The sequence below is a fragment of the Pelophylax lessonae genome (genome assembly GCF_965119305.1).
Source record: "Pelophylax lessonae genome assembly, chromosome: 4".
Taxonomy (NCBI): Eukaryota; Metazoa; Chordata; class Amphibia; order Anura; family Ranidae; genus Pelophylax; species Pelophylax lessonae.
The window spans coordinates 505,208,350-505,232,881 of record NC_138771.1 but is presented as its reverse complement, the minus strand read 5'-3'; the positions used below and the strand labels follow the sequence as shown (position 1 = coordinate 505,232,881).

Genomic DNA, 24,532 nt, shown 5'->3' with positions numbered 1-24,532 from the left:
GGATCAGTGCTCTGTCTGTGGCCCCTGGCTGGGATCAGTGCTCTGTCTGTGGCCCCTGGCTGGGATCAGTGCTCTGTCTGTGGCCCCTGGCTGGGATCAGTGCTCTGTCTGTGGCCCCTGGCTTGGATCAGTGCTCTGTCTGTGGCCCCTGGCTTGGATCAGTGCTCTGTCAGTGGCCCCTGGCTTGGATCAGTGCTCTGTCTGTGGCCCCTGGCTGGGATCAGTGCCCTGTCTGTGGCCCCTGGCTGGGATCAGTGCTCTGTTTGTGGCCTCTGGCTGGGATCAGTGCTCTGTTTGTGGCCCCTGGCTGGGATCAGTGCTCTGTTTGTGGCCTCTGGCTGGGATCAGTGTCCTGTCTGTGGTCCCTGGCTGGGATCAGTGCTCTGTTTGTGGCCCCTGGCTGTGCTCTATACTCTTTGCGTTCCCTGTCTGTCGCTTTTTGCTTGCAAAGTAGGCGTTTCTTTTCGCGGGAAGCATTGCGGTTGTCCTGGAAACATACGACCCCGCCTCTTAGCAATAACCTGGCTGCTGGACGGGAGTGGGCGGGGTAACAGGAAGGGGCGGGGCCGTGCGACAGTGCGGGCTGCTCAATGCCGGCTGGCCGGGATAGAGATGACAGCGACCGGGGTGGACGGAGACGAGTTACCGGGTGAGTGTGTGTCCAACCTGGCATCAGTGAGAGCGGAGATCGGACCGTGTGTGTATATACACTGCCTGCTAGATCTCTGCCTTTATACCGAACCATATATCCTCCTACACAGGACTTCTTATAGACTTTCTGATGTCCTCTATAGATTACTGAATACACCCGTACATTATTCCCTCCCTATCATCCCCCCCATGGAGTACTGCGACATCTATATATTCTATATGTTACATTACAGGACTGTCTATATTACCTCCTATCATCCCCCATAGAGTACCATGTCATCCTATACATTGTATGTCCTATCATCTCCCATAGAGTACCCTGTCCTCCTATACATTGTATGTTCTATCATCTCCCATAGAGTACCGTGTCATCCTATACATTGTATATTCTATCATCTCCCATAGAGTACCATGTCATCCTATACATTGTATATTCTATCATCTCCCATAGAGTACCATGTCATCCTATACATTGTATATTCTATCATCTCCCATAGAGTACCATGTCATCCTATACATTGTATGTTCTATCATCTCCCATAGAGTACCGTGTCATCCTATACATTGTATATTCTATCATCTCCCATAGAGTACCATGTCATCCTATACATTGTATATTCTATCATCTCCCATAGAGTACCATGTCATCCTATACATTGTATATTCTATCATCTCCCATAGAGTACCATGTCATCCTATACATTGTATGTTCTATCATCTCCCATAGAGTACCGTGTCATCCTATACATTGTATATTCTATCATCTCCCATAGAGTACCATGTCATCCTATACATTGTATATTCTATCATCTCCCATAGAGTACCATGTCATCCTATACATTGTATATTCTATCATCTCCCATAGAGTACCATGTCATCCTATACATTGTATGTTCTATCATCTCCCATAGAGTACCGTGTCATCCTATACATTGTATATTCTATCATCTCCCATAGAGTACCATGTCATCCTATACATTGTATATTCTATCATCTCCCATAGAGTACCATGTCATCCTATACATTGTATGTTCTATTATCTCCCATAGAGTACCATGTCATCCTATACATTGTATAATCTATCATCCCCCATAGAGTACCATGTCATCCTATACATTGTATGTTCTATCATCTCCCATAGAGTACCATGTCATCCTATACATTGTATGTCCTATCATCTCCCATAGAGTACCCTGTCCTCCTATACATTGTATGTTCTATTATCTCCCATAGAGTACCATGTCATCCTATACATTGTATAATCTATCATCCCCCATAGAGTACCATGTCATCCTATACATTGTATGTTCTATCATCTCCCATAGAGTACCATGTCATCCTATACATTGTATGTTCTATCATCTCCCATAGGGTACCATGTCATCCTATACATTGTATGTCCTATCATCTCCCATAGAGTACCCTGTCCTCCTATACATTGTATGTTCTATTATCTCCCATAGAGTACCATGTCATCCTATACATTGTATAATCTATCATCCCCCATAGAGTACCATGTCATCCTATACATTGTATGTTCTATCATCCCCCATAGAGTACCGTGTCATCCTATACATTGTATGTTCTATCATCTCCCATAGGGTACCATGTCATCCTATACATTGTATGTTCTATCATCTCCCATAGAGTACCATGTCATCCTATACATTGTATATTCTATCATCTCCCATAGAGTACCATGTCATCCTATACATTGTATGTTCTATTATCTCCCATAGAGTACCATGTCATCCTATACATTGTATAATCTATCATCCCCCATAGAGTACCATGTCATCCTATACATTGTATGTTCTATCATCTCCCATAGAGTACCATGTCATCCTATACATTGTATGTCCTATCATCTCCCATAGAGTACCCTGTCCTCCTATACATTGTATGTTCTATTATCTCCCATAGAGTACCATGTCATCCTATACATTGTATAATCTATCATCCCCCATAGAGTACCATGTCATCCTATACATTGTATGTTCTATCATCTCCCATAGAGTACCATGTCATCCTATACATTGTATGTTCTATCATCTCCCATAGGGTACCATGTCATCCTATACATTGTATGTCCTATCATCTCCCATAGAGTACCCTGTCCTCCTATACATTGTATGTTCTATTATCTCCCATAGAGTACCATGTCATCCTATACATTGTATAATCTATCATCCCCCATAGAGTACCATGTCATCCTATACATTGTATGTTCTATCATCCCCCATAGAGTACCGTGTCATCCTATACATTGTATGTTCTATCATCTCCCATAGGGTACCATGTCATCCTATACATTGTATGTTCTATCATCTCCCATAGAGTACTATGTCATCCTATACATTGTATGTTCTATCATCTCCCATAGAGTACCATGTCATCCTATACATTGTATAATCTATCATCTCCCATAGAGTACCGTGTCATCCTATACATTGTATGTTCTATCATCTCCCATAGGGTACCATGTCATCCTATACATTGTATGTTCTATCATCTCCCATAGAGTACCATGTCATCCTATACATTGTATGTTCTATCATCTCCCATAGAGTACCATGTCATCCTATACATTGTATGTTCTATCATCTCCCATAGAGTACCCTGTCATCCTATACATTGTATGTTCTATCATCTCCCATAGAGTACCATGTCATCCTATACATTGTATGTTCTATCATCTCCCATAGAGTACCATGTCATCCTATACATTGTATAATCTATCATCCCCCATAGAGTACCGTGTCATCCTATACATTGTATGTTCTATCATCCCCCATAGAGTACCATGTCATCCTATACATTGTATGTTCTATCATCTCCCATAGAGTACCATGTCATCCTATACATTGTATGTCCTATCATCTCCCATAGAGTACCATGTCATCCTATACATTGTATGTTCTATCATCTCCCATAGAGTACTATGTCATCCTATACATTGTATGTCCTATCATCTCCCATAGAGTACCATGTCATCCTATACATTGTATGTTCTATCATCCCCCATAGAGTACCATGTCATCCTATACATTGTATGCTCTATCATCTCCCATAGGGTACCCTATCCTCCTATACATTGTATGTTCTATCATCTCCCATAGAGTACCATGTCCTCCTATACATTGTATGTTCTATCATCCCCCATAGAGTACCATGTCCTCCTATACATTGTATGTTCTATCATCCCCCATAGAGTACCATGTCATCCTATACATTGTATGTTCTATCATCTCCCATAGAGTACCATGTCATCCTATACATTGTATGTTCTATCATCTCCCATAGAGTACCGTGTCATCCTATACATTGTATGTTCTATCATCTCCCATAGAGTACCCTGTCCTCCTATACATTGTATGTTCTATTATCTCCCATAGAGTACCATGTCATCCTATACATTGTATAATCTATCATCCCCCATAGAGTACCGTGTCATCCTATACATTGTATGTTCTATCATCTCCCATAGGGTACCATGTCATCCTATACATTGTATGTTCTATCATCTCCCATAGAGTACTATGTCATCCTATACATTGTATGTTCTATCATCTCCCATAGAGTACCATGTCATCCTATACATTGTATAATCTATCATCCCCCATAGAGTACCGTGTCATCCTATACATTGTATGTTCTATCATCTCCCATAGGGTACCATGTCATCCTATACATTGTATGTTCTATCATCTCCCATAGAGTACTATGTCATCCTATACATTGTATGTTCTATCATCTCCCATAGAGTACCATGTCATCCTATACATTGTATGTTCTATCATCTCCCATAGAGTACCATGTCATCCTATACATTGTATGTTCTATCATCTCCCATAGAGTACCCTGTCATCCTATACATTGTATGTTCTATCATCTCCCATAGAGTACCATGTCATCCTATACATTGTATGTTCTATCATCTCCCATAGAGTACCATGTCATCCTATACATTGTATAATCTATCATCCCCCATAGAGTACCGTGTCATCCTATACATTGTATGTTCTATCATCCCCCATAGAGTACCATGTCATCCTATACATTGTATGTTCTATCATCTCCCATAGAGTACCATGTCATCCTATACATTGTATGTCCTATCATCTCCCATAGAGTACCATGTCATCCTATACATTGTATGTTCTATCATCTCCCATAGAGTACTATGTCATCCTATACATTGTATGTCCTATCATCTCCCATAGAGTACCATGTCATCCTATACATTGTATGTTCTATCATCCCCCATAGAGTACCCTGTCATCCTATACATTGTATGCTCTATCATCTCCCATAGGGTACCCTATCCTCCTATACATTGTATGTTCTATCATCTCCCATAGAGTACCATGTCCTCCTATACATTGTATGTTCTATCATCCCCCATAGAGTACCATGTCCTCCTATACATTGTATGTTCTATCATCCCCCATAGAGTACCATGTCATCCTATACATTGTATGTTCTATCATCTCCCATAGAGTACCATGTCATCCTATACATTGTATGTTCTATCATCTCCCATAGAGTACCGTGTCATCCTATACATTGTATATTCTATCATCCCCCATAGAGTACCGTGTCATCCTATACATTGTATATTCTATCATCCCCCATAGAGTACCCTGTCATCCTATACATTGTATGTTCTATCATCCCCCATAGAGTACCATGTCATCCTATACATTGTATGTTCTATCATCCCCCATAGAGTACCATGTCATCCTATACATTGTATATTCTATCATCCCCCATAGAGTACTATGTCATCCTATACATTGTATATTCTATCATCCCCCATAGAGTACCATGTCATCAGGGGCGGACTGACCATTCGGGGATTAGGGCACTGCCCGAGGGCCCAGGGTCAGTAGGGGGCCCATGAGAGGCTACACACTACAGAAAGAAGCTAGGAACTTCCATGCAGGCTATGCTGTGGTAGATATTTAAATGCCCACTCTATGTGGCTGAGCTGCAATTTGTAGGTGAGGCTTTGTGTGGCTTGAGTGTGGACACAGGGGGCCCCATGATCTCTGATTGCCCGGGGGCCCCATGAGTTGTCAGTCCACCCCTGCATGTCATCCTATACATTGTATATTCTATCATCTCCCATAGAGTACCCTGTCATCCTATACATTGTATGTTCTATCATCTCCCATAGAGTACCCTGTCCTCCTATACATTGTATATTCTATCATCTCCCATAGAGTACCGTGTCATCCTATACATTGTATGTTCTATCATCTCCCATAGAGTACCGTGTCATCCTATACATTGTATATTCTATCATCTCCCATAGAGTACCGTGTCATCCTATACATTGTATATTCTATCGTCTCCCATAGAGTACCATGTCATCCTATACATTGTATGTCCTATCATCTCCCATAGAGTACCGTGTCATCCTATACATTGTATGTTCTATCATCTCCCATAGAGTACCATGTCATCCTATACATTGTATATTCTATCATCCCCCATAGAGTACCATGTCATCCTATACATTGTATGTTCTATCATCTCCCATAGAGTACCATGTCATCCTATACATTGTATGTTCTATCATCTCCCATAGAGTACCATGTCATCCTATACATTGTATGTTCTATCATCCCCCATAGAGTACCATGTCATCCTATACATTGTATGTTCTATCATCCCCCATAGAGTACCATGTCATCCTATACATTGTATGTTCTATCATCTCCCATAGAGTACCATGTCATCCTATACATTGTATGTTCTATCATCTCCCATAGAGTACTATGTCATCCTATACATTGTATGTTCTATCATCTCCCATAGAGTACCATGTCATCCTATACATTGTATGTTCTATCATCTCCCATAGAGTACCATGTCCTCCTATACATTGTATGTTCTATCATCTCCCATAGAGTACCATGTCATCCTATACATTGTATGTTCTATCATCTCCCATAGAGTACCATGTCCTCCTATACATTGTATGTTCTATCATCTCCCATAGAGTACTATGTCATCCTATACATTGTATGTTCTATCATCCCCCATAGAGTACCATGTCATACTATACATTGTATGTTCTATCATCTCCCATAGAGTACCGTGTCATCCTATACATTGTATGTTCTATCATCTCCCATAGAGTACCATGTCATCCTATACATTGTATGTTCTATCATCCCCCATAGAGTACCCTGTCATCCTATACATTGTATATTCTATCATCTCCCATAGAGTACCGTGTCATCCTATACATTGTTTATTCTATCATCTCCCATAGAGTACCGTGTCATCCTATACATTGTATATTCTATCATCTCCCATAGAGTACCGTGTCATCCTATACATTGTATATTCTATCATCCCCCATAGAGTACCGTGTCATCCTATACATTGTATGTTCTATCATCTCCCATAGAGTACCGTGTCATCCTATACATTGTATATTCTATCATCCCCCATAGAGTACCGTGTCATCCTATACATTTTATATTCTATCATCCCCCATAGAGTACCCTGTCATCCTATACATTGTATGTTCTATCATCTCCCATAGAGTACCCTGTCATCCTATACATTGTATGTCCTATCATCTCCCATAGAGTACCGTGTCATCCTATACATTGTATGTTCTATCATCTCCCATAGAGTACCATGTCATCCTATACATTGTATGTTCTATCATCCCCCATAGAGTACCCTGTCATCCTATACATTGTATGTTCTATCATCTCCCATAGAGTACCATGTCATCCTATACATTGTATGTTCTATCATCCCCCATAGAGTACCCTGTCATCCTATACATTGTATGTTCTATCATCTCCCATAGAGTACCATGTCATCCTATACATTGTATGTTCTATCATCCCCCATAGAGTACCCTGTCATCCTATACATTGTATGTTCTATCATCTCCCATAGAGTACTATATCATCCTATACATTGTATGTTCTATCATCTCCCATAGAGTACCATGTCATCCTATACATTGTATGTTCTATCATCTCCCATAGGGTACCGTGTCATCCTATACATTGTATGTTCTATCATCTCCCATAGAGTACCATGTCATCCTATACATTGTATGTTCTATCATCTCCCATAGAGTACCATGTCATCCTATACATTGTATGTTCTATCATCTCCCATAGGGTACCGTGTCATCCTATACATTGTATGTTCTATCATCTCCCATAGAGTACCCTGTCATCCTATACATTGTATGTTCTATCATCTCCCATAGAGTACCATGTCATCCTATACATTGTATGTTCTATCATCTCCCATAGAGTACCGTGTCATCCTATACATTGTATGTTCTATCATCTCCCATAGAGTACTATGTCATCCTATACATTGTATATTCTATCATCCCCCATAGAGTACCATGTCATACTATACATTGTATATTCTATCATCTCCCATAGAGTACCATGTCATCCTATACATTGTATAATCTATCATCTCCCATAGAGTACCATGTCATCCTATACATTGTATGTTCTATCATCTCCCATAGAGTACTTTTTCATCCTATACATTGTATGTCCTATCATCTCCCATAGAGTACTATGTCATCCTATACATTGTATATTCTATCATCTCCCATAGAGTACCGTGTCATCCTATACATTGTATATTCTATCATCTCCCATAGAGTACCGTGTCATCCTATACATTGTATGTTCTATCATCTCCCATAGAGTACCGTGTCATCCTATACATTGTATGTTCTATCATCTCCCATAGAGTACCGTGTCATCCTATACATTGTATGTTCTATCATCTCCCATAGAGTACCGTGTCATCCTATACATTGTATGTTCTATCATCTCCCATAGAGTACCCTGTCATCCTATACATTGTATATTCTATCATCTCCCATAGAGTACTTTTTCATCCTATACATTGTATGTCCTATCATCTCCCATAGAGTACCCTGTCATCCTATACATTGTATGTCCTATCATCTCCCATAGAGTACTATGTCATCCTATACATTGTATGTTCTATCATCTCCCATAGAGTACCGTGTCATCCTATACATTGTATGTTCTATCATCTCCCATACTGTGTAATACTTAATATTACCTTACCTAGAGTACCGTCTCATCCTATACATTGGTTGTTCTATACAGGACATTACAGGATACTTCCTATCATCTCCCATAGATTTCTGTGTCATTGTTTACATTACTCCATATTATACTTCCCACTATCATATATATATATATATATATATATATAATCTCCATACACAGAGAGAGAGTTATGTGTGATCTCCACACTGTTCAAAATAATTCTTCCTCTACTACACATTACTCTGTATAATACTTTCCGTTATCCTGTGTGATCCTATACATTACTACTATACTAGTATACTGCCTACTCTTATCACCTGTATAGTGTTGTCCGATACTGAACATTACTCTATGATAATACTTACTATGGAGTACCCTATGATTTAGATTGTTGCGTATGATACTCTGTATTAATACTTCCTATTATTCCCTCTAGTGAGCGGTTTGATCTCATACACTACTTTGTGTAACGCTCCCTATTACCACCTTTACAGTTCTATAGAACCACATACAATGCTCTGTATACTGACAATATATCACCCCGTCATCCACTATAGAGTACTGTCGACTCATACATTTTTCTATTTAATATCTCCTTTAATGTAATATCTCTTAAATTGGTGACCTGGCAAATCCTATCAACACCACATCCCAATGAGAAATCTAAACAGAAGTGGAAAAAAAATTGTAATATCTCCTTTATTTAGTGTTGCGTGATCCTAGACATTGTTCTTTATTATACTTCCTGTTCTCACCTATAGAAAACTGTAATTCCATGCTTAACTGCATATATAACTTCCTTATCATCATCCGAAGAATACTATAGCATCATATCATGTATAAAGTTGGCATATTGCTCTAAACAACAGTGAAAATAAATTAAAATTAAAAATTCTTGTTTAGGAAATAAGAGGTGTACCACAGCTTATTTTACCTCATTTGCACACCATTTCCCATAGCAGAGGCTTTATTTCATTTTATATAGCATCATATACTTTGCCCTGTATAAAGATGCCCCCCCCCCCTCACCAGTTATAGGGTACTGTACAGGTGCATCTCATAAAATTAGAATATCATCAAAAAGTTAATTTATTTCAGTAATTCAATTCAAAAAGTGAAACTCATGTATTTTATATAGATGCATTACGCAAAGAGTGATATATTTCAAGCATTTCTTTCTTTGAAATTTGATGATCATGGCTTATAGCCAGTGAAAATCCAAAATTCAGAAAATTAGAATATTCCATAAGACCAATATAAAAAAAAAAAAGGATTTTTAATACAGAAATGTTGGCTTACTGAAAAGTATGTCCATGTACAGTATAGTATGCACTCAATACTTGGTCTGGGCTCCTTTTGCATTAATTACTGCATCAATGCGGTGTGGCATGAAGGCAATCAGCCTGTGGTGCTGCTGAGGTGCTATGGAAGCCCAGGTTGCTTTGATAGCAGCTTTTAGCTTGTCTGCATTGTTGGGTCTGGTGTCTCTCATCTTCCTCTTAACAATAACCCACAGAATCTCTATGGGGTTTAGGTCAGGCGAGTTTGCTGGCCCATCAAGCACAATGATACCATGATCATTAAACCAGGTATTGGTCATATTGGCAGTGTGGGCAGGTTCCAAGTCCTACTGAAAAATGAAATCAGCATCTCCATAAAGCTGCTCAGCAGAGGGAAGCATGAAGTGCTGCTAGAGGGCTGTGCTGACTTTGGACCAACACCAGCAGATGACCTGGCTCCTCAAATCATCACTGACTGTGGAAACGTCACACTGGACCTCATGCAACTTGAATTCTGTGCCTCTCCACTCTTCCTCCAGACTCTTGTGTGTAATGAATCTGTATAATATTTGAGTTTCACTTTTTGAATTGAATTACTGAAATAAATAAACTTTTTGATGAGATTCTAATTTTTGAGATGCATCTGTATAATCATATACATTGCTTTCTGTAATAATATTTCCTGTTTTTTTTACTTGTGGAGTATTTAATGATCCTATGTATTTATTTTTATAATCCTTCCTATTATCACCTCTAGAGTACTCTAATGTCCACTGCATGTCTATCTATTTTAGGAACTAATCACCTGCAGAGTGCTATAGGATCATATACATTACAGTGTCTGAAATTCTTATAATCACCTGCACTGTGTTAAAAAATTGTATACATTACTCCTTCTGATGTGTTGGAGCTGGAGAGAGTACAGAGAAGGGCAACAAAACTTATTAGGGGATTAGAGGACCTTAATTACGAAGAACGTTTAGAAATGCTTGATTTATTCTCCCTAGAGAAGAGACGCCTGAGAGGGGACATGATAGCAATTTACAAATACCTCAACGGTGATTAGGGCATAGAGAATAAACTATTCAGTTGCAAGGAATGCATGAAGACACGAGGGCATACAATGCGATTAGAGGAGAAGCGTTTTAACCTCAGGGGGTTCTTTACAGTAAGGGCTACAAGACTGTGGAATTCTCTACCACAAATGGTAGTAACTGCGGGGAGTATGGCTACTTTTAAAAGACTTTTGGACATGCATCTCAATGATAAAAACATTCAGGGGTATGGGAAATTATCACACCTACACAGGTTGAACTGGATGGACCATTGTCTTTATTCAACCTCAACTACTATGTAACTATCATAGTATTATCACCTGCAAAGTACTATAGGATCATATACATTACCGGTACCTGTTGAATTCTATAGGATTCTATACATTATACCGTCTGATAATATCACCTGTACAGTACCATAGAGTCCTTACAGTACTCTGATAATATCACTTGAACAGTATAGGATCCTATACATTACTCTGATATTAACGCCTGTATGGTAGTATAGGATCCTATACATACTCCTGATTTTTTCACCTGTACAATACTTTAGAACTCTGTACATTACTTCCTCTGGTATTAACACCTGTGCAGTACTATAGGATAGTTTACATTACACCTGTACAGTACCATAGGGTCCTTGCATTACTCTGATATTACCTGTAAAGTACTAAAGGATCCTATACATTGCACTGTCTGATAATTTCACCTGTACAGTACTGCAGAATCCTATACATCACTCTAAAATGTTTCACCTGTACAATACTATAGCACTCTATACATTACTTCCTCTGGTTTTATCACCTGTGCAGTACTTTAGGATCATATACATTACCTGTTCAATACTAGGATCCTATACATTATACTGTCTGATAGAGCTGCACGATTAATCGTTAAAAAATCGCGATCTTCAGCCCCGGTTCACACTTCTGCGAGTGCCGGGTTCGCATGTAATGTCGGAGCGCACTGCTCCGACATTACATGCGATCAGCTGTGCGGTGCGAGTTTAGCCATACAGTTTGTATGGCTAAATTCGCATCGCACCCGGAGCAAACACGCACAGGAGGCATTTTTGCAGCCGCATCAGGATCGGATCGCACAGCGGTTCACACTTGTGCGATCCGCTCCTGTGCGAACTGCACGATCGCACTGCGATATGCGATCAAACTGGGGTGTCGTTAAGATTACATTGACACCCCCAGCGTATCGCATATGGCAGTGTGAACTGCCGGGGGTGCGTGTGCGATGCGGGAACAGGCTGCGAATTCGCAGCCTTCCCGCATCGCATAAATGTGAACCGAGCCTAAAACGATGTCCTCGATTCTTTACAGAGCTGTTCTCTGCTCACTCACTGCTGTCAAAAAAAAAAAAAAAAGCCTCCAGAAAATGTTTATCAACATTGTTAAGGCTTCTAGATAACTATAAACACAATGTTTTACAATGTATAATTTCCTTCTTTTTGATCAAAGGAATTAACTTCTGTCTGTAAGGCTGCATTCACATGTCAGTGTTTGGATCGCGGGCAGAACCGCCGCCGTTCCGCCCGCGATCCGGAGATTTATTGCAAATCGCGGGACGCCTAGCGTTGCCCGTTGATTTGCAATAGCCCCCCAAACGCCGAGCGATGTTGCCGCGATTTCCGCCTGCCGAATCGCGGCAACATCGCGCAAACAAAATCGCGGGACGCAATACGCTCCAAAGAAGCTCTTGTACTTCTTTGGAGCGTATTGCGTCCCGCGATTTTGTTTGCGCGATGTTGCCGCGATTCGGCAGGCGGAAATCGCGGCAACATCGCTCGGCGTTTGGGGGGCTATTGCAAATCAACGGGCAACGCTAGGCGTCCCGCGATTTGCAATAATCTCCGGATCGCGGGCGGAACCGTGGCGGTTCTGCCCGCGATCCAAACGCTGACATGTGAATGCAGCCTAAGTGAGGGCAGTTTAACCTCTTAAAGACAAAGGCCTCTTTCACACGGACCGTATTTCGATCCGCTCCGGCACTTTTTTTTTCTTTACGGACACGGATGACACTTGTGTCATCCGCTCCGTATGTCCGCATATCATCCCATCCGTTTGCTGATGATATACGGACATAATGTATGTCTATGGGATTGTGGATGTCAGCGGATAACACCGCTGACATCCGATTTTGCGTCCTTTCCGTTTTTTAAAACGGAAGAAAAATAGGGTTCTGCTCCGTTCCAAAAAACGGAACAGAACTGAAAGGACACAAATTGGATGTCAGCGGATGGTCATCCGCTGACATCCGCAATTCCATTGACATGCATTATGTCCGTATATCACTCGCAAACGGATGGGGTGATATACAGACATACGGAACGCCCGTGTGAAAGAGGCCTAAACCTTTTTCTGACAACTGTTGCTTACAAGTTAAAATCTGTATTTTTTTTGCTAGAAAATTACTTATAACCTCCAAACATTGTATATATATATATATATATATATATATATATATATATATATTTTTTTTTTTTTTTTTTTTTTTAGCAGAGACCCTAAAGAATAAAATGGCAATCTTTTATGTCACACTGTATTTGCGCAGTAAAAAAAAAAAAAAAAAAACTAAACAGTAAAGTTAGCCCAATTTTTCTGAATAATGTAAAAGATGATGATACGCCGAGAATGGTGAGAGGATCGTAATCTTTATTCTAAGCAAAAAAATTGTGATTCTCATTTTATCCAGAATCGTGCAGTACTATAGAATCCTGTATATTACTTCTAGGATTATCACCTATACAGTACTATAGGATCCGATACATTACTCCTTCTCATTTTATCACCTGTACAGTACCATAGGATCCTATACTTATGTCTGGTAATATCACCTGTACAGTACTATAGGACAGGGCTTGACAAATTTGCTTGGAATCTTGGAGCAAGCTAAAAATGTTAGGAGCTATTTTTTTTTGGGCATGCCGAATGGCCGGCTTCTGTCGGACTGGCTTCTATACACACAGGCCGAATGACGGCCAGATTTTATTGAACCGGCTGCTGTTGCCCGGCATTCGGCCCGTGTGTACTTGGCTTGATGGTGTGATGGGCAATGGCTCACTAGGGAAGGACAGTGCAGCAAGGTGGGGGCGATAGGTGATCCAATAACTCATGCCACCTTAGGCCCCTTTTATACGGGCACCTCCGCTAAGCGGAATCCACTTGCTCAGCGGGGGTTTCTCCGATAATCCCCACTAAGAAGGCGGATGACAGGTCCTGTCCACTCCGCTATGCAGAGCGAACACTAACACAGTCCCGCTCTCCTCCATGGGGCAAACGGATGGAAATGGACTGCCTGTCCATTTCCATCCGATGTCATCTGATTCGATCCGTCAGACGGATGGAAAATAGGACCACCATCCGTCTGTTTTTGGCCGACAAGATAGGATGGCGGCAGTTGTCAGCGGACATCCGCCATTCCATAGAGGAGACTGAAGGGTCCGATCAGGTCCGCCTAAAAAACCCGGACCTGATCAGGGTTGCTGTGGCATGGCAGGGAGGTGGTGTAAAATTAAAAAAAAAATTTAATAAACTGTTTTCATCCTTTGTGAAGGTGTGAATAGAACGGAGGCTGTTCCAACCAACCGCCCCACACTCCACACCACAAGAGGGCGCCAGTTCCCCAATAGAAGCTCTCACTCAAGAAGGCCGCCAAGACGCGGCCTCAATTATCGGCTGGCACGGCATCTTAGTCCGCCCACCCGCTTGGCGCGCATGGGGACAAGACGCCTCTCGCAGTGCAGCCCAAACACCAGATTGCTAATTTTAGTCGCCATTGTGACCTGGTGCCTGGGGTTTGTCGAGCCCTGCTATAGGATCCTGTACATTACTTGTGATATCACCTATACAGCACTGTAGGATCCTATACATTACTCCTGATTTTATCACCTGTACAGTACCATAGAATCCTATACTTATGTCTGATAATCACTTGTACAGTACTATGGGATCCTCTACATTACTTCTGTTATCACCTGTACAGTACTATAGAACTCTATACTGTACATTACTTAATCTGATATCACCTGCGCAATACTTCAGGATCCTATACATTATACCGTCTGATAATATCATTTGTACAGTAGCATAGTAGTATACAGTAGTAGTATAGTAGTATAATTACTTTATAGAGAATTTCCCCTTATATTCTGTGCAGTACTTTATAATCCTGTACATTATTCTGTATAATAATTCTTGTTATTCTGTACTGTGTGATTATATATATATATATATAGATATTGCTATGAGTAATGTTTCCCACTATCTCCTGCACAGTATCATATGATAAGCTGTGAAAAAATCTGTGATGCCACAGCTCTGCATCATATTCTATATATTGCTTTGTTTAATATTACTTCCAAATTTCCTCTACAGTATGTACTGTATGTATGTTCTGTTACATTGATGTGGATAGTTAATAGCTATAGCGTACTGTATAATGTCGTGTCCTATATACAGTAATCATTTATATCTTGAGAGCCCATCTCTAATATATCCTGTGCTTTGTTCTACCTTCCTATAATCCCTTGTAGAGTTCTGTGAAATATGACTGTACGCCATCAAATGAACCAGTACACCCAACTGTATATCTGTATTTTTACATACAAATCGTACATTTAAAAAAAATATGAAACTCTTTATGTTTTTGCTATTTTTTTCATTTGATCAAACAGCAAATAATAATAATATGTCATAATCACTACCTGCTGAATACTTTGATTCTTCTTCATATCCCATACGATAATGACTATGGAGAATGTCCAATGTATCTCTTCTGTTGCAGCTTTTTATATGCACTGCTCAAAAAAAAAATTAAAGGAACACTTTTTAATCAGAGTATAGCATCAAATCAATTAAACTCAAAAATGAAATTAACAACAGGTGAACTAGATGGGCAACAATTAGATCACCTCCAAAACAGGAATGGTTTTACTCATCTTTTCTGACTTTTTTTTCTCTAGTTTTGCATTTGGCTAGGGTCAGTGTCACTACTGGTAGCATGAGGCGATACCTGGACCCTATATAGAGGCTGTACAGGCAGTCCAACTCCTCCAGGATGGCACATCCATACGTGTCATTTCCAGAAGGTTTGCTGTGTTTCCCAGCACAGTCTCAAGAGCATGGAGGAGATTCCAGGAGGCAGACAGTTACTGTAGGAGAGCTGGGCAGGGCCATAGAAGGTCCTTAAACCATCAGCAGGACCAGTATCTGGTCTTTTGTACAAGGAGGAACAGGATGAGCACTGCCAGAGCCCTACAAAATGACCACCAGCAGGCCACTGATGTGAATGTCTCTAAACAAACAATCAGAAACAGACTTTATAAGGGTGGCCTGAGGGCCTGACGTCCTCTAATGGGCCCTGTGCTCACTGCCCGGCACAGTGGAGCTTGATTGGCATTTGCCATTAAACACCAGAATTGGCAGGTCCGCCACTGGCGCACTGTGCTTTTCACAGATGAGAGCAGGTTCACACTGAGCACATGTCACAGACGTGAAAGTGTCTTGTAAAGCCGTGGAGAATGTTATGCTGCCTGTAACATAATTCAGCATGACCAGTTTGGTGGTGGGTCAGTGATGATCTGGGGAGGCATATCCATGAAGGGACATACAGACCCATTGTCAGACCCTATGATGATGCAGTGGGTCCTGGGTTCCTCCTTATTCATGACAATGCCCGGCCTCGTGTGGCGAAAGTATGCAGCCAGTTCCTGGAGGATGAAGGAATTTATACCATTGAATGGCCCCACGCTCGCCTGACCTAAATCCAATAGAATACCTCTGGGACATTGGGAGGTGTTGGTATGGGGCGCTACCACCTTGCACAGCGAATTACTTCGTTGTATATGATCCAAAAAATGAAAGTGCACAGTGCTTATTGGTGAAATATTAAATGTGCAATATAGTGCAGATTTAAAATTAAAATAAAATTATAAAATTATAAACGGTAGTAATCGTGTATCAATTGGATTGTACCGTGTATGTATCACTCATCGGATGTAAACAATCATATAGTGACCAGTGCAAAAAAAAGTGCTAAGTGCAATATAGGTGATCAATAGATACTTTATTGTGGCCTCCTTTGAAAGAGGAAACTGACATCCGTGGTGAATATTACAGAACACTATGCAGTGTAAAGTGAGAGAGTAAAAACGCCTGTGGCGTGTGTTAGGAGTGAGAAGTGCTAATACCGTGGGTAAAGCACTTACCAAAAGTCCTCTCCCTTCTCACTCTAATATACTGTGTCTCCCTTCTCCTGATGCCTGTGAGAGCTGGTTGTTCCGTGCATACAGTTGCGCTTGCATCTAGGGAGTCAGTATACAAAAGACCAAAAGAGCTTCCATTGCGTAGTATAGTACATTATTGAGGGAAAAAATAGCATCGACTCACTGTTAGGAAGTTCACCGTCAGCTTGTTTGGTGAATCCTCATTTTAATTTTTAAATTTAATGTGTTCACAATAAAAGTTTAACATTTTACAATCTCTCTATAAAAAAGCGGATCACCCACGCGGCTCATCTCTCAGCACTTTTAAGGCACGTTTTTCACTAATTACTGTCACTTTATGTTTATGAGATGTATGCATTAATATGTGGGGACCGCTGTATAAGGAAGTTCACGTGATGTAAACAAATAACCTGGTATCCGGTATTTGCGGACCATTATATCCAAAGATACCAAGATGGCCGCCGGTATGACTCGCGTGAGGGTACCAAGATGGCGGAGGTACACATAATGGTCGCTAGGATACGCAGGCCTATATAAGCTCCGGGAGTACGTGGCCTAGTACCGCCCCAGATGACGTCGCAGTGACGAAACGCGTAGAGCGGCAAAGCAGCGTCAACGTCACTTCCGGTTAGGTGGCTCCGGCCGGTGGAACGCGGAAGTACCGCGCGGCCGAACACTGGAGACACACCAAACAAGCTGACGGTGAACTTCCTAACAGTGAGTCGATGCTATTTTTTCCCTCAATAATGTACTATACTACGCAATGGAAGCTCTTTTGGTCTTTTGTATACTGACTCCCTAGATGCAAGCGCAACTGTATGCACGGAACAACCAGCTCTCACAGGCATCAGGAGAAGGGAGACACAGTATATTAGAGTGAGAAGGGAGAGGACTTTTGGTAAGTGCTTTACCCACGGTATTAGCACTTCTCACTCCTAACACACGCCACAGGCGTTTTTACTCTCTCACTTTACACTGCATAGTGTTCTGTAATATTCACCACGGATGTCAGTTTCCTCTTTCAAAGGAGGCCACAATAAAGTATCTATTGATCACCTATATTGCACTTAGCACTTTTTTTTGCACTGGTCACTATATGATTGTTTACATCCGATGAGTGATACATACACGGTACAATCCAATTGATACACGATTACTACCGTTTATAATTTTATTTTAATTTTAAATCTGCACTATATTGCACATTTAATATTTCACCAATAAGCACTGTGCACTTTCATTTTTTGGATCATATACAACGAAGTAATTCGCTGTGCAAGGTGGTAGCGCCCCATACCAACACCTCCCATAAACCCCCACATTTCTTTACCCTTGTGGTAAGTTGGAGGCAGCATAACCATCTGATCCCCACACTCTGCATTTAAAACTGTTGATTCAGTGCTTGTGTTGCTATCCATAGCGCGGGTGCACCCCAAACCTCTTTTTTACCTCTGGGACATTGTTTCAGTCCATCCGACACTGCCAGGTTGCACCTCAGTCTGTTCAAGAACTCAGTGATGTCCTGGCCCAATTTTGAGGGGAAATTCCCCAGGACACCATCTGTCATCTCATTAGGAGCATGCCCCGACATTGTCAGCCATGCATACAAGCACTTGAGGGGCATACAAACTACTGAGGACCATTATGTGTTGCTGCAATGAAATTTCAACAAAATGGACTAGCCTGCTGCATAATTTTTTCCACTTTGATGTTCAGGGTGTCTTTGAATTCAGCCCTCTGTAGGTTGATAATTTTCATTTTCATCAAAGGATGTGGCATTTTTTCGTTCCTAACACATTACCCAATCCATATCAGTATAGATATCCAGCATGAGATTTTTACCCATTGAGTTCTGATGTGTTTTCAAAACATTCCTTTAATTTTTTTTTTTAACTCTGTGTGTGTAATAAATGAAAAAAAAAAAAACACACACACACACACATATATATATATATATATATATATATATATATATATATATATATATACATACTATTTTTTTGGTTTCTTTGTATGTATGGATTGCATGGGTTGTTACAGACGTGGTGAAAAGTTCATGTCAATAGCACCTTTAGTAATATTTCTACCTAGAAAAATGGTGATGTGTTTAATACAAGAAGTGTGGGAGGAAGCCAGAGTACCTGGGGGAAACCCACGCAGGTCCAAGAAGAATATGCAAACTCCATGCAAGAGGTGGGGTTTGAACTGACAACCCTAGTTCTACTAGGTAGAAGTGCTAACCACTTAGCCACTGTGAAGCCCAGTACTTTAAAAATCCTGTTTCTCTTTCATTTATTGATGGACAGAGCTCCTGATTTTCCTAACCATTCGGTTATACTGCCCCCTATACAGGAGTAGGACACTAGGCAGAAAAAAAGTCTGGCCTCGCCAATGGGCAGTCTGGACAGTGGGCTGGATACTCTAAATCCAGTTTTTACCCCAGTCTGGCCAGCCCCGCGCTAGGTCGGCCGCGATATAGCCCCACCAGATGGGGACTGGCCAGCGAGTTAAACGTCTCACGAGGCTACATACGACCGGGTCTCCGCCCGAGTCGTAGTGTTCCTCCTGGCTGACAGCCCCCCTCATTTTGATGGAGATGAGGTTCTATCTGGAGCGGTGCCGCCTGGTTCCTAGTACGGTAACTGTCCCCCCTCTCCCCCTGGAGGGTTTTGGGGTGGACATGGGCCCCTCCATGGGATGGTCGGACCCCTGGGTTCCCCTCCTTCCTGTTAGGCACCCCTCCTCATTGGTCTGGTGGTCCCTGTGGGCCATCTCCCCCCTATCCCCCCCTTCACTGACACTGGGGCTGTTTGGGTGGCCTGGTTCACCGCCTAGGGTGGGGGCAGGGTACTGTGGTGACCCGGCGATTGGTTGAGGGGGCTGTGGGGGGGGGCTGTACCTTGTGGGGGCTCCTGCCAGGGCCCATCCTTCCTGCCTGTGCCATTTTCTGAGCCCAAAGGATCCCTTCTTGGTCCCTGGGAGCCCGTCGTGCCATGCGGGACTGCCATTTTCTTGTAGCCTGTGTGCTAAACCACTTACTCTGATGTTCATTGACGGACACAGCACCCAACCCTCTGTGGAGTTGTAATTCTTCTGACACTGCTTGTAACAAAACGAGTACCTCAGGGCTTGACAAATTTGTTTTGAATCTAGGAGCCAGCTAAAAAAGATAGGAGCCAGTTTTTTTTTCTTCTCACTAGTAGGGTTTTATTTTCGACGACGGAGATGGCCGATCTTGAATTTGCACATGGACTGGGGACGGGCATGCTGCTGGGTGGGACAGCTTTCTCACTGAGTGGTTTCAGGGGAGGTAAATCTCTTAGAGACTCTCAGAATGTGGGGATTTCCCACTTGAAATTATTGGGGCTGAAGTTTTTAATGCGTGTGTGTTGTGGTGTGTGGCATGCTGTGTGGGCTGGATTTTGCTCACCTTCCTGCTGGTCTCCAGGGCCACACATGGGGACTGGCAGGGATGAGAAGGAGTGGGTTACAGTGCACACGTATTGGCTGGTGCTGAGGGAGAGGGGAGCCTTTCCAGGCAGTGGGTCTGCTGGTGGAGGGGACAGAGGATGCAGGAGGTTGCTGTCCCTTCAAAATAACTCAACACACAGCCATTAATGTCTAAACCGCTGGAAACGAAAGTGAGTACACCCCTAAATGAAAATGTCCAAATTACGGCCTAAAGTGCCAATATTTTGTGTGGCCACCATTATTTTCCAGCACTGCCTTAACCCTCTTGGGCATGGAGTTCACCAGAGCTTCACAGGTTGCCAGCGGAGTCCTCTTCCACTCCTCCATGACGACATCACGGAGCTGGTGGATGTTAGAGACCTTGCGCTTCTCCACCTTCCGTTTGAGGATGCCCCACGGATGCTCAATAGGGTTTAGGTCTGGAGACATGCTTGGCCAGTCCATCACCTTTACCCTCAGCTTCTTTAGCAAGGCAGTGGTCGTCTTGGAGGTGTGTTTGAGGTCGTTATGTTGGAATACTGCCCTGCAGCACAGTCTCCGAAGGGAGGGGATCATGCTCTGCTTCAGTATGTCACAGTACATGTTGGCATTCATGGTTCCCTCAATGAACTGTAGCTCCCCAGCACTCATGCAGCCCCAAACCCTGACATTCTCACCCCCATGCTTGACTGTAGACAAGACACACTTGTCTTTGTACTCCTCATCTGGTTGTAGCCACACACACTTGACACCATCTGAACCAAATGCGTTTATCTTGGTCTCATCAGACCCCAGGACATGCCAGTAATCCTTGTCTTCAGCAAACTGTTTGCAGGCTTTCTTGTGCATCATCTTTAGAAGAGGCTTACTTCTGGGATGACAGCAATGCAGACCAATTTGATGCAGTGTGCGACGTATGATCCGAGCATTGATAGGCTGACCCCCCACCCCTTCAACCCCTGCAGCAATGCTGGCAGCACTCATACATCTATTTCCCAAAGACAACCTCTGGCTATGACGCTGAGCAAGTGCACTAAACCTCTTTGGTCGACCATGGCCATTCCTGTTCTGAGTGGAACCTTTCCTGTTAAACCACTGTATGGTCTCGGCCATTGTACTGCAGCTGAGTTTATAGGTCTTGGCAATCTTTTTATAGCTTAGGCCATCTTTATGTACAGCAACTATTCTTTTTTTTCAGATCCTCAGAGAGTTCTTTGCCATGAGGTACCTTGTTGAACTTCCAGTGACCAGTATGAGAGAGTGAGAGCGATAACACCATATTTAACACACCTTCTCCCCATTCACACATGAGACCTTGTAACAAAGTGTCATTTCTTCAGTGTTGTCACATGAAAAGCTATAATAAAATATTTACAAAAATGTGAGGGGTCTACTCACTTTTGTGAGAGCCTATATATATATATATATATATTTATTTATTTATTTATTTTACCTGGAGCAGTCCTAGGAGAAGATGCTGTTAATGCAGGAGCCCAGGCTGATGTAGAAGTCCCAGATCCACCGCATTCCCTTGGGAAAAGAGCAGGGTGTAGCTGCTCCCCAGGGCACAGAGGACAAACATACAGCACAGGCAGCTCTCCCGCTCCATCCTCCACTGGAACACCTCCACAGCGTCCAGCTCCTGCTGAGAGCAATGTCAGTCTGGGTGATCAGTCGGGGGGAGGGGACACAGGCTGCTGGGTCCCTCACCACCTCACCCTCCGCTGAGGCCTGACCTCTCCCCGCCAACCTTCCGCGCACCATGTAGGTGGGCTCCAAGGGGATGAAGACCAGGTTGGCAGCGATGAATGCGGCTTGGTCATGGCATGCAGCAGAAGAGCGAACACAGCTCATAGGCCTAGCCAGAATTTTTTTTCCTGCCTAGTGTCCTACTCCTATAAGGGGCACTATAACCCAATTGTTAAGAAGATTAGTAGCTGTGTCTGTCAATGAACATCAGAGAAATGGATTTTACGGTAAGTCAAAAATCCCATTTTCTTTAGACTTGTAGCTGTATATCTGTTGTGTGAGATCATATAAGCACTGTTACTTCTTACAGATAGTCTCATGGAGTGAGATTTCACTACTGTGTTGCTCACTGTTCATGCTGCAGTGGAAGCCGTACCTGAGGACATGCAGTGCAAGGATCTCCCTGCTCCTACCCATTCATTCTGTAGATCTCTGCTATCTCCACTGCTTCTATTACTTCTTGAATAAGACCTCTTGCACATGATACTCCTATTTGAGCTTCTACTTTTTTTTTAAACTTTTTTTTGTATGTATTTACACGCATTTTCACATGTATATTTTCATGCAAAAACTTATTCTCGCGTTCTCATTCTGCACAATATGTAAATGTGCGTTTGCACTCATTTGTGTGCATTTGCATGTATTTACGTGCATGAGGCGTAAATTACTGACCAAAAAAATCTGATTTTCTATTTTTTTTTTTTTACTGCAGAATGCACGGCGCTTGTTTACGTGCCTGTGTGCATAGGCACATTACAATTCATGGGCTGTATTTTATGGGCTGTATTTTATGGGCTTTAATTTATTTAACAAAAAAAAAAAAAACCAAAAAACTGTACTGAGCTTTTTCAAGCTACAGTGTTGAAGAGGCCTAATACTCCAGCAGTTATCAGTAGGGATGCACCGAATGTTCGGCAACCGAACATTATTCGGCCGAAAATAGCAAAAAAAGCACTTTCGGTGTTCGGCCGAATAAGAAAAAAGGCCGAATAAATTTGTGCCGAACAATAGGGCTGAACGATAGTCGATATGATATCGACTATCGTTCTGTGGCCGTAGGCGATATTCATATCGCCGAGGTCACGATATTTACATAGGCAGGGGGAAGGGACTCGGAGGAGGACAGGAGGACTCACAGACTTCCGTGTTAGGCAGGGGAAGCTGGGACACTTCAGCGGTGAGCATACATACATTACTCACTCGTGTACTGCAGCCCGCCCCACACATTCAGTGAGTCTTACTCTCCTCCCTAGTTTTTTCAATGGCACATTCAGGGAGCCAATCACGCCATGATTAGCTGCACAGCGAACCAATCACGCGTGCCTGCACACCTGATTGGTTCCGCTGTGCCGCTACTCACGGCGTGATTGGCTTCCAGTGCACGAGTGAGTAATGTATGTATGCGGCTGTGCTCCTTTCCAGGCTCCTACTACCACCACTATGAGAGACTGTCTGTCACTGTATAATCTGATCAAGTCCACACTGACACTGACTGACTGTCACTGAGTAATTGATGTTACCATATTAACCCTGACCTGCCCAGTGCCCTGTATCTGCAATTAAAATTTACAAGGCTGCCTGCATGCTTCCTGATTTCCATTCCCAGCATCCTTCCCAATCCCTACAGTGTCACTAACATTAACCCTATGGTACAAGGCTGCAGTGTGCACTGAATCCCATTCCCTACAGTAACATTTAGGGAGAGAGAGACATGAGAGGACAAGAGAGAGAGAGAGACATGAGAGGACAAGAGAGAGAAACACGAGAGGACAAGAGAGAGGACAAAAAATTGGCAAAATAAATGGAAAAAATGCGAAACACTGCGTTCGGTATTCGGCCTTCGGCCAAGCATTTCATTATTATTCGGCTTCGGCCAAGAATTTCATTTCGGTGCATCCCTAGTTATCAGACCACCATTCATCAGGGAATAGGCTCTAGAAAAAAAAACCTGCCTCTAAAAAGATGGCCAAAGAAGAAATGAAGGGCAAGATATGGTAATTTATTAAATTTGGCTGCAGGGAGCCT

At 42.3% G+C, this 24,532-nt stretch overlaps 1 protein-coding gene across 1 annotated transcript in view; it reads left to right on the top strand.

The window, feature by feature from the left end:
• The first annotated feature begins 527 nt into the window (after positions 1-527).
• Positions 528-24,532, top strand: part of BMAL2 (basic helix-loop-helix ARNT like 2) — a 121,122-nt gene continuing 97,117 nt past the window's right edge. Inside the window, exon 1 of the mRNA XM_082252928.1 lies at positions 528-649. Coding sequence (XP_082109054.1) covers positions 613-649 — 37 coding nt within the window. The 5' untranslated portion in view covers positions 528-612. The remainder of the gene's footprint in view (positions 650-24,532) is intronic.